General features: G+C 42.7%; 1 protein-coding gene across 1 annotated transcript in view; it reads right to left on the reverse strand.

Moving 5' to 3' along the window:
* Nucleotides 1-2,050: 2,050 nt before the first annotated feature.
* LTK (leukocyte receptor tyrosine kinase) overlaps nt 2,051-18,927 on the reverse strand; it is a 47,645-nt gene continuing 30,768 nt past the window's right edge. The window contains exons 16-27 of the mRNA XM_010023154.1: nt 18,261-18,371; nt 17,439-17,625; nt 16,505-16,595; nt 14,019-14,083; nt 11,299-11,425; nt 11,185-11,225; nt 8,793-8,852; nt 6,092-6,184; nt 5,412-5,513; nt 3,848-3,982; nt 3,568-3,658; nt 2,051-2,827 (exon numbers count right to left, since the gene is read on the reverse strand). Of these exons, the coding sequence (XP_010021456.1) occupies nt 2,051-2,827; nt 3,568-3,658; nt 3,848-3,982; nt 5,412-5,513; nt 6,092-6,184; nt 8,793-8,852; nt 11,185-11,225; nt 11,299-11,425; nt 14,019-14,083; nt 16,505-16,595; nt 17,439-17,625; nt 18,261-18,371 (1,880 nt within the window). The remainder of the gene's footprint in view (nt 2,828-3,567; nt 3,659-3,847; nt 3,983-5,411; nt 5,514-6,091; nt 6,185-8,792; nt 8,853-11,184; nt 11,226-11,298; nt 11,426-14,018; nt 14,084-16,504; nt 16,596-17,438; nt 17,626-18,260; nt 18,372-18,927) is intronic.

Genomic DNA, 18,927 nt, shown 5'->3' on the forward strand with positions numbered 1-18,927 from the left:
GTTTTATCACTACTGACCCTTCTAAATTCCTGACTCACGTTGAGGCAAGTGCTGTGTATTGGGAAAATCGTGGCAGCTCAAGCTGGGTAACCACATGGACAGCAGGGTTCCTACCTGCTTCTCACTGGACTCAGGGCACTGTGTAGTCATTTCCATGTGAGAAAAGATAAACTTGTGCCTGCTGCTTCACAGAAAGGCTGCAGGAAGAGGAGGTGGTATAGTTAACATCCCACGGCTCCTGAACAAGTCAGTATTCACTCCTCTCTTATCATCCGTTCTGATGGCTAAGGAGAATTGAAAGCAGAGTCGTAATAAGCCTGCAGGTCTGGAAATGATGGTATGTAAACCTGTTCCTTCTAAAGCCAAAGGCCTGAATCTGTAGGAAGCTTGGAACAGCTACAAAGTCAGACCAATAAAGCATAAATCTGCGCTGAAGACACATTTCACTCACAATGGATTCAGGCTCTTTCCTATGTGTTCGTTCTGTACCGCATCTCAGTAGTGTCCATCCCTGAATGATGCAGAGGACAGGAAGACCACAGACTTCCTGTCCAGGAAGAGGGTCTCCTGCCAGCCCACATCTTCAGACTGTACATGCAGCCGATCACTAAGTGTGAAGCTTGTACCTCTTCCCTTAGAAAGGAACCAGAGCGAGTCTACAACTGACATCTCACCGCACAACTTGATTACACTTGCAGGCAGCATGTAATTTGCGACATTCAGGAGTGAGGCAAGAGCAAAACGCTTCTGAGACTGTTCAGGCTTAATCCAAATTATTTACTTTTTCAGTCTCCTTATTTTGCAGGCTTTAACTGGTAAACATCAGTTTAGGCCCTAAGCAACAGAAGAAAGTGTTAGAAACGAACTGTCCTCAAAGCAACTACATTTACCAGCAAGTCTGTATGCTTGTAAGGCGAGAAGAAATGATGACCTGCTCAGGTGTGTGAAGCCAAGTCATGATTTTAGCTTTCTTGAGTGGTGGAGCTCTGCTACCTTCCTGTGTAAAGGGCACCGTAAGGTCTTATCTGTGTTAGGTTCCCCTCACTCTGCCCCTCCCTTGCATTACGTTGTTTCTACCCCAGAGGAGCAGGTATTAAACCCAAGAACAACTCCAGTGCACCAAGTGCTAGACAGTTACTTGAGAACCTCAGCTTAATGCTTACCAGCATAGCACAGGAAACTACTGCTGAATACCAACATACTTACAACAATGAAGTTCATCCCAAGTAAAGTTCATTAAAAGATAAAGACAGTCCATTTCTCCTCATGCCACACAGCAAAGCCTTTCTTGAAAGGCCACCTGCCCCTTCCACATCAGGAGCTGTGAGGAAAGTGACACCATGAGTCAAGCAGCATATTCCCTTCTCTGTTCAAAGGGACACTATCAGCTCCACCAACCATATTTTTTTTGTGAAGAGTAAATCTGTTTTCCTCTTCATTGCTTGTTTTCAAAGCACATACTCAGAGGAGCCTGGAGTTCTTGTTTTATCCTTCCTCCTACTTCCAATTTGAGCAGTAGTTTCATTTTCATGTTTTTCCACAGGATCTGCTAATAAAACAGATGCAAAAGTAGCTGCTATTTACTTACTTCCCTTACAGTGTATGACCATCGTTAGTAAGTCATTGGGACTGTAAGAAGCTCTCAGGAATAGAGCAGCCTTTGCAAGTTGCACAGCATGTGGCTTTGGTTTCTTCGGTCAGCAAGAAGCACAACCTCTGCCAGCCATTATTCCCATCCAAATGCTGCAGTTGGATGGTAGGTCCAATTCTTTTCACCTGAGCAGATTGAGAAGGAGTCCTTTCACTATTGTCTTCTGAATGAGAGCAGCAATGCCATTGTTCTCCACCTCTAAGCTGGTTCATGGAACATGTTTGATGGACAGAGATAGGAATGCAACTGTCTTTAACGATCTGGTTGAAGGAGGAAGCAGAACATCACTGATGTTGAAACACCACCCATCTGAAGGAACTTAAATGGAGGAAGTGAGTGAAATAGGAAGCAGTCCTTCCAAACACACACATTCCCTGATCTTTGGAAGAACTGTTTCTGTTATACTGGAGTAACACTCAGGTCATCTGACAAAGACAGACCAGAGTCCCTCTCCCTCGATGTTTTCTCTGTTTTACAAAAAGGCTTTTCACCTCTGTGCAGGCTGGAGCTCCTTAGCACAGTTCCTCTGACCCCTGCCAAAGCTGACGGTTGGTGCTCAGTGCCACAGCACAGGTCATCATAAGCATAATTGACATTGCCACAGGGGAAAGTCTGGAGTTTCACCAGTTCAATCCCACTGACATCCAGCTGAGGGCAGTTGCTTCGACTTGGAGATGCTGGAGATGCCCGGGAGCTGGGAGAAGAACTGCAATTCCCATCAAAGCCCGAATCTTCCCGCTCCGGATTTGCTTTGGGCTTGGAGCTGGGGCTGAAGTGACAGATGCTCTCTAGCACCCACGATCCATAGGTTGGGTTCCAAAGATTTTTTGTTTTGTTTTGAAGTCTGTGGCTTGGTGGATTGCTGAGCTCCAGCTTCTGGTTCGAGGTCCGCTGGAACCAGGGCCCACTGTTGAAATCAGTGAGGCATGGCAGGCTGGGCCCTCGAGCAGTCCGGTTGCTCAGGTTCTCTACCAGCAGCTCTTGTGGACACTGTACAAGTTTGTGCCCAGCCTGGTGGGAGTCCAGTGCTTTAGGCGTGGTCTGAGGTGTGAGAGAAGGGCTTACCAACAGGGGCACGATCCCACTGGAAATGTTTGGGCGCATGACCGTACCCCCTTCGTCCTCCGGTGCGGGGCCACACTCCATGGGCAGCTCAGTGTTGACCACATCAGGGTCCTGAAAAAGAGAGACAAGAATCTGTTACACCCTGAGCACACCCAGGGTGATGGACACACCTGCATTTTAAGAAATAGCTATGACAGTGAAAAAGCCTTTGGCAGAGGCTGACATCAGTTCTGGGCAATATTCATGCACGTCCTGCAAGGTGCTGTCTGCCATCTGTATATCACACGCTGTTAGGACTCCCAAAAATGCTCTCTCATGTATGTGCTTCCTTTGAGCAGTGGCTGTGCTTTATTGAAATCAGCAGCTAAGCTGGGGGTCACTGGCATATCATTTCTCCCTTGGGAGGTTAGATCTAGGCTTATAGCTGTAAAATGCTACCAGATGGTGAACTCACTGTGCCATCTCATTCCCCCCCCCCCCCCCCCCCCCCATACCAGTTCTGCTGTGGCTTTTGAGCAACATTAGGTAAGGTCAGAATATGGACCTTGAAAGAGATTCTAAATACGTTTCCATCACAAAATGAAGGACATTTTGCTACTGAAGGAGCCAAGAGCTTAAAGCACCCACTCCCACAGGAACATCGTAATCTCATTTTGGTTGGGCTGAAGAGTGAAGATGGATACCGGAAAACCAAATGAAAAGAGCAGTTGGGCCAACAGCACCACCACAATTGGGAAAGTAATTAGACCAGTTTGCCAGGACTCTTCACTTGTTTGGGGCACTAAAGCTAGTGCCTTTGGATAGTTGGCATTTCATGGACTGTCATCCTCCTGGATAACAAAGACCAGTACCTGTGTGCAATACTTGATTCTTTCCAGGATAGTGGAGAAGTTTGGCCGATACTCTGGGCTGTGCTGCCAGCACTGGGTCATGATCCGGTACCTTGAAATAAGTTTAAAAAGAAAATATATATATTGATCAAGAAAGATAATTATGTAAAATGTGTTTCTGAATGAAGTGATCATGAGTCCACAGGAACTGCAGTTCCCTGACTAAAGGTGTCTGGTTGTCTTTGTCGAACCAGTTTGATACCCCCTATCCCCTGGCTTCTGGGAGTAAGGAAATACTTACACTGGTCCTGGACAGTTTTTTGGTGGATCCATTCTTCCTCCACTGGTGACAAATTCCAGCACTTCCTGGTTGGTTTTGCAAGGGTAGGGCATGTAGCCTAGAGAGAAAATCTCCCAAAGCAGCACACCAAAGGACCTGTGTCAGAAACCAGCCAGCAATACCAATTAGGTGTCATTTGTGCTCCACAAACCTGGCATGAAGTGCAAGTAACACCACAGCAACAACCTTTAGAAGCTGTAGGCCAACCACAGTCATGTGCAATTAGCATGATTATGAGTCAACTTTAACATAAAAGAACCCAATCAAAACTTTTGCTCAAGCTCCAAAACCAGTTTTGCAGAGGCTTCAAAATACTTGAGTAACTCTGAGCTTGTTCTTTTCTGCTGCATTCCTTATTTCTAGAGCAGGAAATGTCAGACAACCCTTTGTTGTGTATGATCTAACTGAAAATAACTGTTAGCTCTGGCATGGAGACTCCTACCTAACTTGGGAAGACTTGAGATGTTTGAAACAGTTTTTGGGAACAGGGTGCTCAAGAATAAAATCAGGTAGGAGACATCCAGTGTAACTGAAAGGCAGCAGCATTTATTTTTTGTCGTGATGTGGATGCTCTTCTTTTTTACATCCATGGGTCAGTCAGTTAGCAACGCCACCAAAAATAACATATGACTCCAAGAAGGGGGAGCCAAGAGGGTTGCAGGAGTCACTATTTGTTGCAAAGGTGGAAGAAATTTCCAGTACACGCGTGTTACTTAGAATAGTCTTTTACAGGAACAGTAACACTTTCCTTCTAAATACTTAGCACTGGCTGCTCACAGTTAGGGGCTGATAAGCAATCCCTTGTCTTCCGGCATCACTAACAACTCCAGGAAACTGGGTCAGTGTGGCATTTAAGGGAATGTCTCAGTACAGTATATGGAGGAATCTACTGTACAGGGAGAGAGGCGTTCTTGAGCAATTGGAAAGCTTCCATTCCCCGGCACCTGTGCATGAATGTGCTAGTGTTGAGGGGGTGCTGATTTCAAAGAAAGATGAAGTTACATGAGGAATTAATATATAAATATTGTTTCCTCAGCAACCAGCAAGGGCTTCTGATTAAATCTGCTCTCATTTTATATGCCACAGAAAGAAATTACACAGAAGTAATCCTGGGTGGTACAGAGAGAGTCATTTGCATGACATGAGCAGGCGTTGTCGTCGAGAAGAACTAAGTAACAGATACCAAGGGTTGGGGGAAGCACCTGATGGTATTTGTATGGATTTTTAACTGAGGCTTCTTGGGGATCTAAACTACTTTCTCTTTTCACTTCTTGACTATCTTTATGTGATACTCTACATCTATGTATAGAGAATTTTTATTACCTCCATTTACATTATACCTTTTAATTCTCATTCAGAATTCTTCAGCTGTGCTTCTACTGAATGCAGAGGGAAGACTTCTAATAATTTTCTGGGAATTTCTGACACTTCTAAGGTTTCTGCTAAGCAGACATTTTTTTCTTGAGCAATACATTTCTTCACCCTTAACATTGAGTAGCAGAAGTGATTAAAAGACACTTGTTACCAGGTATCAGTCTTAGAGGTGAAAATGCCCTCTAGGAAAGCTTCTGGTGGCATCCACTTGACAGGAAGCATGGCTCTTCCTCCTTTACGGTAGTAACTTGCTCTGGGAAAGGTAAAATACATGGAGAACCTCACACAGTCTGAAAGGGCTCAGATATAGAAAAGATCTTATCACCACAGCAACAGCAGCTGGGGATTGCATGCAGCAGTGGGGGCCAAGTGAGGAAAGGAAAAGCCATCAACAGAAATGGTGCCTTGAAGCAGTGTTTTATGCCCTTTTTGCAAATGAGATGGAAACGGAAGACATGAGATTTTCTGCTGCTTCGCACAGGGTGCTGATGCAGCAAGTCTTTGGACATCATAAACTGAGAATGATGGTTGGGGCTTTTTATTATTTATTTAAGATTATATATGATCAACTAGCTAATAAATGTGCCTATGCTTGGCCTAGTGTTCGCATGTGTTTGCAGTGTTCCCTGGGGCCCAGTCTGGAATAAACACAGTCGAAGTGCATAGATGTGTTAATTTACAGTCTGTTAACCCCAGCTAGTTGACTGGTAATCAAATTCAGGCACACAATGGATGGCTCCACTGCTTCAGATACCATGAGACAGTTCAAACTGGTCAAGATTATACAGGTTACAGAGTTATTCACAGGGCTAGATATGGCTTTTCACTTACCTGTAAATATCTCTGGCCATCCCAAAGTCACCAATCTTGGCTATTCGTCCCGCTCCAGTGCAGGTCAAAAGGCAATTCCTCGCAGCTATATCTCTTTTAATAAAATAAAACAAAATGTAATTCTAAAAGTAGCTAAAGGAATCAAGAAAGAATATTAGACCCCGTCCTTCAAGTCTTGGTTGATTCATCTTTACGCAAATGAGAAGAGCCTTATTAAAAATAAGAAATAACACTAGCTACATTGTTATTTTTATTAACCACAATTCTTAAACTGCATTTACATCATATTTTCCACCCAAGGTTTTCCAAGCATTCCCCACTCCCATCTCCTTTCACTAAGACAGAAAGCAGGGTCAGTGTCAGACCAGAGACAGATCCAATCCCTTTTGCTTCAACCACATTATGAGAGGTGTCTTTTTTGCTCCGTCTAGAGTGACAACTCGACAGTGTCTCCATCAGTTACAGATGTGATGCTACCGGGTAGTCTCAGTAAACTGCTTGAAAAGTCAATATAGAACCAGATTCAGTAAACTGCTGCTTTGTTGCTTATGGATATCTCCCATGGGACCAAGCAAAGCTACATATTGGAGCAGCAGTTTGCTGAGTGCAAGTTTAGCTTGCGACACATGGCAGTGATGAGTCCATGGCCAAGACTGAAGGATTTGTGTTCATTTTAAATACTAATTCCTAAAAAACCTCATTAAAAATCATAGCATTGTGGGGGTCCTGATGAATGCCAAGAAAAATCAGCTTCTTGAACAACTCATGTTTCTTCCCACTGCCAGCCTTGAAAAATCCCTCAAAATCTGGAAGTCAAGCTCTGCTTTCTCTTCCATCAGCTGTGACTCCTAGATGGCAAGACCTGCCCTTAGTGACATCTCCACAACCCACTCCACTACTTCTTTACCCCAGGATACCTGTTATCTGTAATTATAACCTTCTTCCATTCCCAACCCACTCTTAGTAATACTAACATTGCTAACAAATACTAATACAGAACCTGAACAAAATTCCTTCTATGCTGATTTCCTGACTTACTGGCTAAAACAAAATGAGTCCCTTCACATGCTGCTTGTATTACAGATCTAACAGTGCAAAAACTGACCCTGAGAGCTTTTTAAAAGTCATAGGCTGGTGTTAAAAGAGTCAAGCACTAGTTTCTTCCACTTCTTTCCCAAAATTGAGATTGGTCTTGAGCAATAGCAGCTGGCCTGTCCATTTGCTGATATAAATGTTAGAAGTTCTGTGTGATGACTGCTGTGCTCAGTGATGTAAGAACAGCAGGGAACATCTACCTGACAGGAGAGATGAAAACTGATTTTATAAAACACTTGTGGAGAAAATTTCTGTTGAGTTTCTGTTGGACTTCTTGCAGCACAAGCAAAAATTGTCCCTTATCATAAATTCAGTAGATGAGGGTGAGTGGAGGTTGATGAAGGACGTTACCGTTACAGTAAGGATTTGTTAACAATAATGCTGTAGCAATTAACTCTGAAGTTTCCAATTAGATTACTCATTAGTCCTCTCATGTACTTATTAAGAGATTCAAGAGCCACAACTTGTTGCACTCTTACTGCTCTTTCTTAATGACAAAAAACTCTAATACTTTTTTCTAAAGGAACTTAATTATTGTTCCAATATAAAGGAGACTGAAAACTGCCTCAGATGCTGTAATCATAAAGCCATAACATATCCCATATCTCAGTCTCACAGCTTTTTGCCCCAGTTGCTGATTACCACTTGTTTCCCTCAGCTTCTCCAGTCTCTGCCTGCCCTTGCCCAGCTCTGCCTGTTAGCTCTGTGCAGTGTCATGCGTACATACACGTGTGTGGGTGCATCAGTTGTCTACTTGCATAACTTCAGGCTCCACTTTGCTTTAGTTAGAGCCTGTGACCCTCTTGTCTGCAGGTTTCTCCTTTCCTTTTAACACAAGAGCTGATCTCAGCGTGGAGTTCAGGAAGGAATTCAGCTGCACACTATGCCTGGGAACATTATGAGCTGAAACAACTCATCATCAGAAGCAAAGGAATCTGATATCCACCTGGGAATTTTAAACGGCTGCCTATAATAAACTTTACCTCTTCTATAATATTTTATTCTTATTGAAGCCTGCCATATCAACTTTTTTTTTTGCTCTACAAAAGAGGAAAAACAGTTGTGAACGGACAAATATGGGCTCCCAAAGACCACTCAGCAGGTCAGCTGCTGAGCTGGGAAGGAAGCCTGAGAGTTGATTTTTTACCTCCTGTTATCCCTGTTCTATCCTTTTCAAGTCAATAGTTCAAATATGACAGACTGTCCTGTGCTGCTGGGATAGGGAAAACGTTAAGTCAAGATACGGAGATCAGAAAAGAGTGAAATGATGCCTTATGGTCTTACAAGCTAACACAGAGTGACACTACCATCTAGTGGACTATAGGGCTAATCTCAAATGTGGCTGTTGCAGGCACCTGCAAATCAACACTTGAAAACAGCACCTGCAAACAGAATGTTCCTTTCTCCTCAGCAGTGCAAAAATCAGTGCAGAGCCTAACTCCTACCAAACACCACTGAGACCAGCCCAGACATCTAAGCACAAGCCTGTGGTGGTAGGGGAATTTCTGTCTTCCTCCTGGTGATTAGTTCTGTCTAATCCACTGCAAATGGAAACAGTGACCTTTACACACGTTAGGATACATCAGAAGGGACTGTTTCTCCTCACCTGTGGATGAAATGATTCTCTTCCAGATATTTACAGCCGCAGGCAATATCCCTAGCTAAAATGTTAGCGTGGATGGTTGATTCTGGAAGAGGACACGCAGGAAATGGTAAGGGAGGAATAGTGGAGTAAAAGGATATAGTTCAGGGAGGGGATAATCAGAGAGGGGCAGAAGAAGGGAAAGGGAGGCATACATAGGGTGGGGAAAGTGTTAAATGAGTCAGGAGCAAAGGGGAATAGAAGCAGGCCAAAGTAAAGAGTTAGAAAATGAGTAAACTCTTATTTAAGCCAAGAAGTTTTCAGAAGATTTCTCTTCTCCTGTGCACCGTGCATGAGTGCAAGCTGGTGAGAGATTTATGGCCTGGCCCTAAATAGCCTAGTAAAGGGGGTGTGAGAGGACTAGTCCCTACTGGTGTTGGACTTCGTGAAATCAAAAGACAAGCAGGTTTAAAAGGTGAGATGGAAGAGAAACTTCACATACACACACTTTTAAAGAGTGGATTAATAAATTATAAAGAGAAATTAACACCTGAACTCAGAGAGAGAGCAAAGATGCACAAGTGCACATCTCTGAACCAGCAGTCAACATTTGTCATCTGTTCTTGTGGAAGGATGGGGGTTACCCTCAGGAGCAGTATGTAAAAAAGGGGTGATTTACCACAGGACTCAGGGACTGGTACTAGCCCTTCACCATCTGCATTTCCCTAAGAACAATAAAGAAGTCTTTCTCCAGGAGCCCTGCTTATTTTCATCCTGCCATTTATTTCCCCATGGGGAAATTTCCTTGGTGTTTCTCCTGGACCTTCTGCATTGCTCTTGGGAAGGATGGGGAGAAATTATGACACTGCCTGAGAGGTATCAAATAAATTGTTCTTTTTAAGGCTGCTTTTGTTTCTGGATGCTGTTATCGCTGTAATTTCTCATGCTCTAACCACATACATTATAACACTGTTTTTATTGGCTAGGCAAGTTATTGTACAAACCTCTTGGATATCTGCCAGGGAGAATTATTATAGCTATAAAGTAGGCATTTCTGGAGAGGAAATGAAGAGCAGGGAGGAGAAATAGAACCACAGAGCTGAAGACCTTATCTCTGCTCTGGGATCCCGCTGTCAGAGGACTGATGGATATGCATTTTCTCTGCAGCCAGGGAAACTTGTTGGGAAATACATTAGTGATGGAGCTAGTTCTGCTTTCAGAAAAGGTGTACAGGGACATTTTGTTGAGTACTAAGAGGACTTCAGCTATTGTATTTGCTATCTGCTACCACACCAGCTAACATAACAGCAGTTTGTTTTCACATGATATTTAAAAACTAACTGTTCTTTACATTACAACTATACATAATATTCAAATAAGAGTATTTATTATTCTCTGCTGCCCACAGACTTTATACACTTACAGAAATCGTACCACTTTCAGTATAAATGCCAAAAATAAAGATATACAAACTCCTCCATCTGGGTGCTGTTATACCACTGTAAGTACATTTAATTAGTATATTTACTCCTTTATGAGGAAGAAATTAAGCTCAATGTTTCAATAACATATTAATGCCAGCACAGGAGTATACATGCATGAAGCTATCATCATAACTATTTGGGGTGGATGCGTGTGTGGAGAAGAAGCTGTGCTACTGCATCATGTGGTGTAGGAGGACATGAGGCACCAGTCAGCCTCCTCCTGCCCCTGTAGGCAGCCACCATAGGCACTTCAATACAATAAGAAATAACATAGAATCAGGCTTAACTCTTCTTTTTTGTTTGAAGGCTCCACTCAAGCAGAGAAACATACTTATTTGACTTATTTAAGAGGTGCCCAAAACACCACTGTTAAGCAAGAACACATATCTAGAATCAGCTATTCATTAGAAGAACACTGAAACTAATTAATTCCAAATATTCATTGTACTTGCTTGGCATCAATACAGCATTAGAAATCAGAGATCATTTGCAAAACCCCTCATGACAGCTTTTTATAAAGGTGGGAAGTTTTAAAAATAAAATATTTGCCTCAATTTCATTTGCATTGATTTAAATCCCTGTCACAGTGCTACATGCAGGCTCAGCTCTTCAACTGGTATAAATCTGTGCATCTCCATATGGTGCTGATGCATACCTGCTGATGACCTGGTGCTACAGATTCCCATTACTGCGTATCAGTGTTTTAACTTCAGCCCCTCACACACCACCACATTACACAGAAAACAAGGCAGACATTGAGGAAAGAAAGCTCCTTAATTTGTAGCCCCATTGACAGAAAACTCCGGAATGACAGGACAGGATTTTAGTCCTTCCTTCTCAGCTGCTAATAGACTGGAGTTCTGGCACTGCTTTCATTTTCTCTCACTGACATCTGCTTACATCAAGCAAACAGAGGTATGTATCCAGAAGTTTGTAGGAGCTGGGACCCGTGCACAGCCATGCTTGGCTTTGTCTAATTCATAAAAATAATAGAAACAGTCACACTAAAATCAACCATAAGCTTAGCAGAGAAGTTATCTCACCACCCTGGGTCGATTCTGCCGAAGGAAGCTCTTCATATCTCCTCCAGCCATGAGCTCCAGCAGAATGAAGCGAGGCAGCGTCTGTAGGCTAACACCAATGCACTGCACAATATTTTGGTGATTGAACTTACTGAAAGCCAACATCATAGGAACATGGAAGAGAAAGACAGCATTAGTACCTGGCCAACATCCACCACATTCACTGTGTCTTGAGCTGGGTTGAAGTAAATCCTGATGCAGTGTTTGTTACTGAACAAATTCCTACTTCAGCCATATCACAATGTCACTCTGATTATGATAGCCCCAAGCTCAGGGTTGTGCCTGGCTTTGCCCATGAAAAGCTTTCAACAGAAAGTATGAAAAGCTGAAAGTAAAGCAGAGCCTCCTGTCTGTAAAGAGAGAATTTAATGGACACACTGACTGAAAGATGGGGATGACATGAGAGGGAAAAGAAACCTAAGCACTTCAGATATGCAAATACGATTGACCTTTGTGAAACAAAACTCTGACTGGTGGCGTTTTTACTTTAGCATTGGTGATTTTAAATATACTGCTATATAGGGTGGGGGACTTGGTTCAGTATCTAGTCTACCAAAGAGGGACTCGGCTAGTATCTACTGCAGCAGCTGCTTATGTGATGGCTTTCTGTCTCTTACAAAAGAAAGCTGAGATTGTCAAAAAGTTCAGTAAGACTCAAGTCATTAGAAAGCAGCATCTTCCCTTGGATAGTGATTACCTGGATAATACAGGAACTAAAAATGGAAAGGATGCTGGGGAAGAGAAAGAGTCATGTGCTACTAAGTGAATCAAAGCACTCTGTAATTGATTGAAATTGCTCTTAAAAAAAACACCCATACATCAGTGTTACCTCCTGTTCAGCTGCCAAAATTCTTGCAGAGTTTAGGAAGTGACACTATGTCATGAGATTCATGCTTTAATAGCAGAAAACCAGCACCTAGGTATGAGCTGGGCCAAAGCAAAGAGGAACTTCCTTTGCACAAATTAAAAATGCATCAACACTGATCACTTGCAATCCAGCCTGACTATACTACTTCTTTAAAGCCACCCTTGACTATTGTTTAAAGGTTATGGATTTGGGTTAATGAATTAAATTCCAAGATTGTAATGCTTAAAGTACAGGTGGCAATAAGAATAGCTGTCTGGTTTGTAGATCTCAGTTCACTGTTAGAAGATCATGCAGATGAGACCTTATATAGGTTCTGTCAAGCTTACAAAGATGTTATAAGCCAGAACATATCTAAGACAAGTGCCCACACTGGGAAAAGGGATGTGTTCCATCTGTGCAAGCTACATACACAGAGCCATATTCACTACCTTTTCCCTGCAGAGGTTTCAGTGTATCACTCAGCTAACTGTGCAAAGAAAGGGTAAAAGCCCAGGCCTCTCATAGCAAAAAGCACTTACTTATGGCAAACAGTTCTACAGATAGGAAAAGCAAAAAGGTTGCACCTACAACTTAGCTGATGACTGAAAGCCACAACGGGAAAAGCTTTTCACACTTTTTCCTTCAGCTACCAAACCTGGTCTTACAAAACCTCTTTATTTTAAGATATAATATACTTTAAGCCCATGCGTCCAAGCCTAAAAACATACCTTCCTGGCACACAGCTTGTGCTGTACCACCTTAGTGCTGCTCTTGCAGAGGCTGAACGTCTGAGTCACTGCACAGGTGGCTCTTATCTTTAGCTTTCCTATTGCTTTCCATTTCATCATTGAAAATTTGTTTTAGCAAGAGCTTCAGGACATGATTTATACTTAGTAAAAGGGCAATGAGCTGCTTTGGAAAGGAAAACATTTCAAATGCAGAACATGTTTGTACAAAAATGTTGTGCCTTTTTACTCCTCTGAACATGACCTGCAGAGCCCTGCAGAAATTTTTGTTGAGATGTTATAATGAGTTTGGGTGGGATAGAGTTCGTTCTCTTCACAGTAGCTCATATGGTGCTACGCTTTGGATTTGTCATCAAAACAGTGTTGATAACACATGGATATTTTAGCTATGTATTTAGCTGTCGATGCCCCACCCTGGAAGTGTCGAAGGCCAGGTTGGACACAGGGGCTTGGAGCAACCTGGTCTAGTGGAAGGTGTCCCTGCCCATGGCAGGGGGTTGGAACTAGGTCCCTTCAGGTTCCTTCCAACCCAGACCATTCTATGATTCTGCTGCTGTGCAGTGCTTACACAGCATTAAGGCTTTTCACACCACCACAGCAGCAAATGGGCTGGGGGTGCACAAGAAGCTGGGAGAGGACACAGCTGGGACAGCTGACCCCAACTGACCCACGGGCTATTCCATACTGCATGACTTCATGCTCACCAGTAAAAGCTGGGGAAATGAGGAAGTGGGCATTTGGCATTAATGCATGATGAAGCTCTACTTCCCTAGAAATGGATGAACACCTACATGCCAATGGGAATTATGAAGCTGTTGCTTTACTTATAATGCTGGTTTTGTCTCAGCCCATGAGTTTTCTTGCCCTTCTGTTTCTTTTCTCCCCAACAGATGTGCAACAAAAGGAACTCTGTTACCTTGTATGAGATTAACAAGTAGCTGAAACTAGTATCTCACAAGCTACTAAAATGCCATCTGGTGAAAAATAAGGGTGGATTTCTTTTTCAAACCAAAGCAAGACAAATGATTCTTATCACCTGCATGACTCTTTTCCCCCCTGCCCACCACCAGTATAAAACTCTTAAACTATACCTGATAATCAATGCTTCCATTAGGAAATCCATCTCATCCTGCTCAGAGCAGACTTCTGGCAGGGTCTGTAGAGAGGTAAAGACAGTGAGGACCATCCTACCAAAGAATTGAGTATATTTAGGTGACCACCAAAGGAAAAAGAAAACAAAAAAGAGTGAGCATGTAACATGTGAATGACTTCAGGAACCTACCAGGAGGGGTTCATCTGTCCAGCACCCAGCTTTTTGAACTGCCTGTGACCCATTTGGTAGTTAAAGTTAGAACAGGAAACTAGTGGCCTACTTAGAGATCTTTTGTGTGCATTTAGCTATATTCAGTGTTCTGGAGCTTCAGGTATACATCAAGAAAGGCATTAGGTGAGGAAATAGAGAACTAGTATGCACTTTAAAATGACAGGCATTAGTTTAGTCTCCCTTTTCTATAGGACCACATTGCAGTACATCTTCTCATATCATGTAACTCACACAGCCACATGATTTCAATAATTGTGTCACATGCCCTTACAGCTTTCTTTACTGCCAGCAAATTCGGACAGCATCTGCCACTGATAAACATGAACTGAGAGCAGAGGCAGCTGTAGAAGCAGTGCCTGCTGCCGTGTCCACTAGCTTAACATCACGGGATGGTCTGGCCACAGCTGTGTGTAGTGCCTGCCTGCCAAAGTGCACACAGAGAGGTGGGACGTTCGCTGCTCAGTGGGGTGAGGCTGGTATGGAAACAGTGTGGGCTACAGAAGAGAGTGTTGCACGTTTCTCTCTGAAATAAGTGATTGCTTTACACAAGACAGTGCAGATGATCTATTAAATTGGTGGAATATCCACAGACAATACTTGGAGAATGCTGTAAAGGTATTTTTTAATTTATTCCCTGTGTACACTTGCATTCTTCTGCACAGTCAGATCAGGACTGATACCCTCCATCAGGCTCATTAAGCAATGTGAACATGGTCACAGCTTGGGTCCCATGGATACTCTACTGGTTTCCAGCCAGGGAGAAGAGCTGCTTTTTGGTGATGTTCAGGGTGTCATTTTACAGGGAACTGGGTAAATGAGTGCTCAGACAGGGCCCTGACAAGTAGCCATCGTTGCTGAGATCTTCAAAACTAGTACAAGCCCCACTGGATTATCAAAACTGAAAAACATGCTGACCCACTTCTGTTTCCCACTGTGCTGTGGTGCTTCTGCCAATCTGGACAGTGAAACCGGGCTGGGCAGCCACAGCTGCTTGCCAGTGTCTGTTCTGGGCTTTCATTCACATTTGTTCAGTGGCACAGGGAAGTTCACAACAAAATATCAGAATGTATCATCCTTTCATCTTGTTTGTTTGTTTTAAAAAGGTTTTGAAAGATAGTACCAATAATGGTAGAATTTCTTTTTTCTTAATGCAGGCCACCTTTTGGCTGAAATGTATATAAGGTGATTTGGTTCTCTGAGTCACAAGCTTATAAAAGAACAGAAGCAGGCCTATGAGCAACCTTATCTTTAGGGCTGAGTAACTGACAAATCCTGAGGCAACAGCAGTAATTTCACAGAAATCCAGCCTCTTATCTCTTGCTATTAATGACATGGAAATTACCAGGATATCCCAATTTATATTCACAGCAGCATATTTAACACTGTGCATTAATAAGAGAGTACCTGAAAGTTTCCCATGTGGTGGATAAACACTACTCTCAATATAAAGGAAATGTAACTGAGAAACAATAGAAGTTTTTAAATATTGTCATGTGAAAAATAATGTCATGTGAAAAACTTAGGAGAAAGCACTCAAACCCACTGAAATGCAGAAGTAATAATGTATAAGCATTACTATAAACGTTTACTGTTTGCTGCCTTACAAATGCTTCATACTGATATTTGCCAGATCTTTCTTTTCTTTATACAAGATTTAGAAATCCTCTTCTAGTCCACAATATTCCCAAAATGTCTGTCTGTTGCTATATTTTTCCCCATAAGTTTCTTGTTTTCTTGGCTAACTCAGATCTGTAAATCATCATGGCAGAAAAGCTACTGTGGCAGATTCTCTGCTGGGGTGAACTGATGGGTTTGTGTTGATTCAAGGGAGCTATATTTATTTATGTTGATAGAGAATTTGTTATTTTAACTAACCATATTATGCAGTCTCCAGGTGCCTAATTCACACAACTTTCCATCTGAGGGCACTGATTCTATCTCTTCTGAGCGATGGGAATGGAGCTTACGAAACAGATTGCCCTTTATAGATTCTTCTCCTAGTTAGACCATAACTTACAGCCATTAGGCATGCAGCAAACAAGACATGCTTTACTTTCAACCTGCTGCTAGTGCCATACAGCTTAAAAATCAAGGTTTATGATCCCTGTATGCAGCAATGTATGGAAACCTGCATCACACACGTGCATATGTCATTATACATGTGATGAACGTGAATCTCCAACTGGAACAGTAATAAGATAATATGGCTCTTACGGGCAATTATTGTTGTATAAGAAATTTCTGGGTACTGACCTTGATAGCCACTTGAAGAGGGTTGGGATCCCCTGCGATGCCTACCACGGTTCCCTCATAAACCTCACCAAATGCACCATGTCCTAGTGCCCTGGAAGGAAACAAACCAAACAAAACCAGAGAGAGAGAATAGATGTTACTATGCCCTTGGACCCAGTGTTGGCCAAGCTCTTGTCTTCATCTAGTCCAAAAACAGGAATAGAACCTGCTGTAAAAGATGGAATCAACAACAGAGTCTTGTTTTCATCTCAAAGGTTCTGAAAATGACTTCTCAGTATTTTCTGTCACTGTCACTAAAGAAGAGAGGTTGGATCCTTAATGGTTCTGAGCAAATAAAGTAGCTTGTTCAATCCCAGGGCCCTATCACGAAGTATGGTGATAGCAAGGCAAAAAGGAACTGGAGAGCAGCAGAAAAAGGTAGCTGCAAGCTGATGTCTTCAGGAGATGGTGTAAGACAGTACATAAGAATGATCAAGTTTTTCCTTCTAAAGTTTACGTAACTTTGATCAATATCATCTGGATATGGATACCAAAGAGCAACATAGCATGTATTTCCTCCTGGCAGGAAAAGCTGAAAAAGAAATACTGCTATAGATTTGGAAGGGAATTACTGCCAGGTGGCAAGTTAAAACCTGGACATCAAAAAAACAGAGGTGAAATACCCTATGCTGTGTGTGGGAACATGGAGCAGGAGACTCATAAGTGTATACTTCTGCCTGAGGACTTTATGGAATCAAAATATCTTAGAGAACACAATAAGTATATTGGCTGGCTTGGACTAGGTGCTTTCCAGTTAGTCTGACAGGTGGCCATTGTTTTCTTGTCCTGGATACTTGATGATGAGTAAAACAAGTATGTGAGCCCTACCTCTGCCTTTGCTTCAGGCTGCCTTTCCTCTCCTCTGTCAGAGAGCAACCCCTTCAGCAAGCCTTACCGAAGCAGAGAGATGTTCTTCCGTGGGATCTCCTTCAGCTCGCTCAGGGTGGCGGCCTTCCCTGCAAAGCAGTAGTTGGGGTTGTAATCTGTCATGATGGCTGATGTGCGGATTTTGCTCAGTTTATATTCTGGGCTCTGCAGTCGTGCTCTGGCTCCTTCCAGCTGCTGCTTCTTAAGGTGGTAAACTGCAGGTGGAGAGGCACATCAAAATGAACAACATCAACACCTGGAGAGAAATTATAATGCTGGCCACACAGAACAGAATCCCACTCCATAATTATAAATGCGTAAGAAGCATCCTTAGCTTGCCAGTATCATGTTCTTGTCCATGCTCTGCTGTGATTTAATAGTGGATATGCAAACAGTTTTATTTCTGCAGAGACATAATCACTGGGGAGCAGCTTAGGTTTCCTCTGCTTCTTTGTACACTGATTGAGGAAAGGGGCATCTTGTTGGCATCAAGTCTCAAAAAGCATATCATCTCCCAGAATTGTATGTTTAATTACAGACTGTGACTTCAGCCTATATAGCAGTGGATGCTAAAGAAAAGCCTGCTAAGAGGGCTCTCCAAGCTCTTTTCTCTGCAGCAAATACCAGGACAGAGCAGTCCTCACCCTTTGGACTATGCTTGTGCCTAACTCTGGGGTGGCGATGTTTTATATCACTTCTTTCTCCCTGTGTCCCTCTGATCTACTTGGAAGACCACAACAATTTTGCTCCATGTATTAGAAGTAGTGGCATGTAGTTGAGTAGTCTCCTTTTGCCTAATCCAACCAGGAAAAGCCAAGTTAAAGGGTGATAAGGAGTAAATGTTTCTTACTGATAGATAGGCTGCCACAAGTAAGGATCATTCCAAGCACCACAATCACAGCCACCACAGCTAGGAGGAGTGGGAGAGGCAGTTGACTCTCTGGAATAGGACCCGGGGGCACTGGAAGAAGAAAAATAGATGTGCATTAATCAGAAAGTAACAAGAGCTGCTGTCACATCCCTCTGGATTTCAGAAGATAGCACAGACATCATGGCCAGACCGTCTTATAAAAGTAACAGCAAATTTGTCTACAGCCCCAGAAGCTGAAATGTACCTGAATAATTTTAAAAACATTGTGAAGGTAGAACACTGACTGATAAAGCACAGATTTCTTATCCATTCTTCAGTTTTTCATAAATGGGTAACGTCACTGCTCACAACTTGAAACTCTCTTGATGCTTTGGAGTTCCAAGAGACTGTCTCAGGAAATAACAGTGAATACCAGGCATCAGCTGAACAGGCACAGTGGGAAACTGCTGTGGAAGGAAGTAATTTGTGTCTTAAATAACTCAGCAGTAGGTGGTTTGTTATACCAGAGAGGTATTTGCACTCAAATATCTGATACACTGAGCCAATTCAGGAAATTTACACTCTGTCTCTTTACAGACATTTTACTTTCTACCTAATCCAAACCTGAATGCTGGAGATGGTGACAGAGATGCAGGTCAGCATGTAG

The sequence above is a fragment of the Nestor notabilis genome, unplaced genomic scaffold (genome assembly GCF_000696875.1).
Source record: "Nestor notabilis isolate BGI_N333 unplaced genomic scaffold, ASM69687v1 scaffold5661, whole genome shotgun sequence".
In the NCBI taxonomy this organism is placed as follows: Eukaryota; Metazoa; Chordata; class Aves; order Psittaciformes; family Psittacidae; genus Nestor; species Nestor notabilis.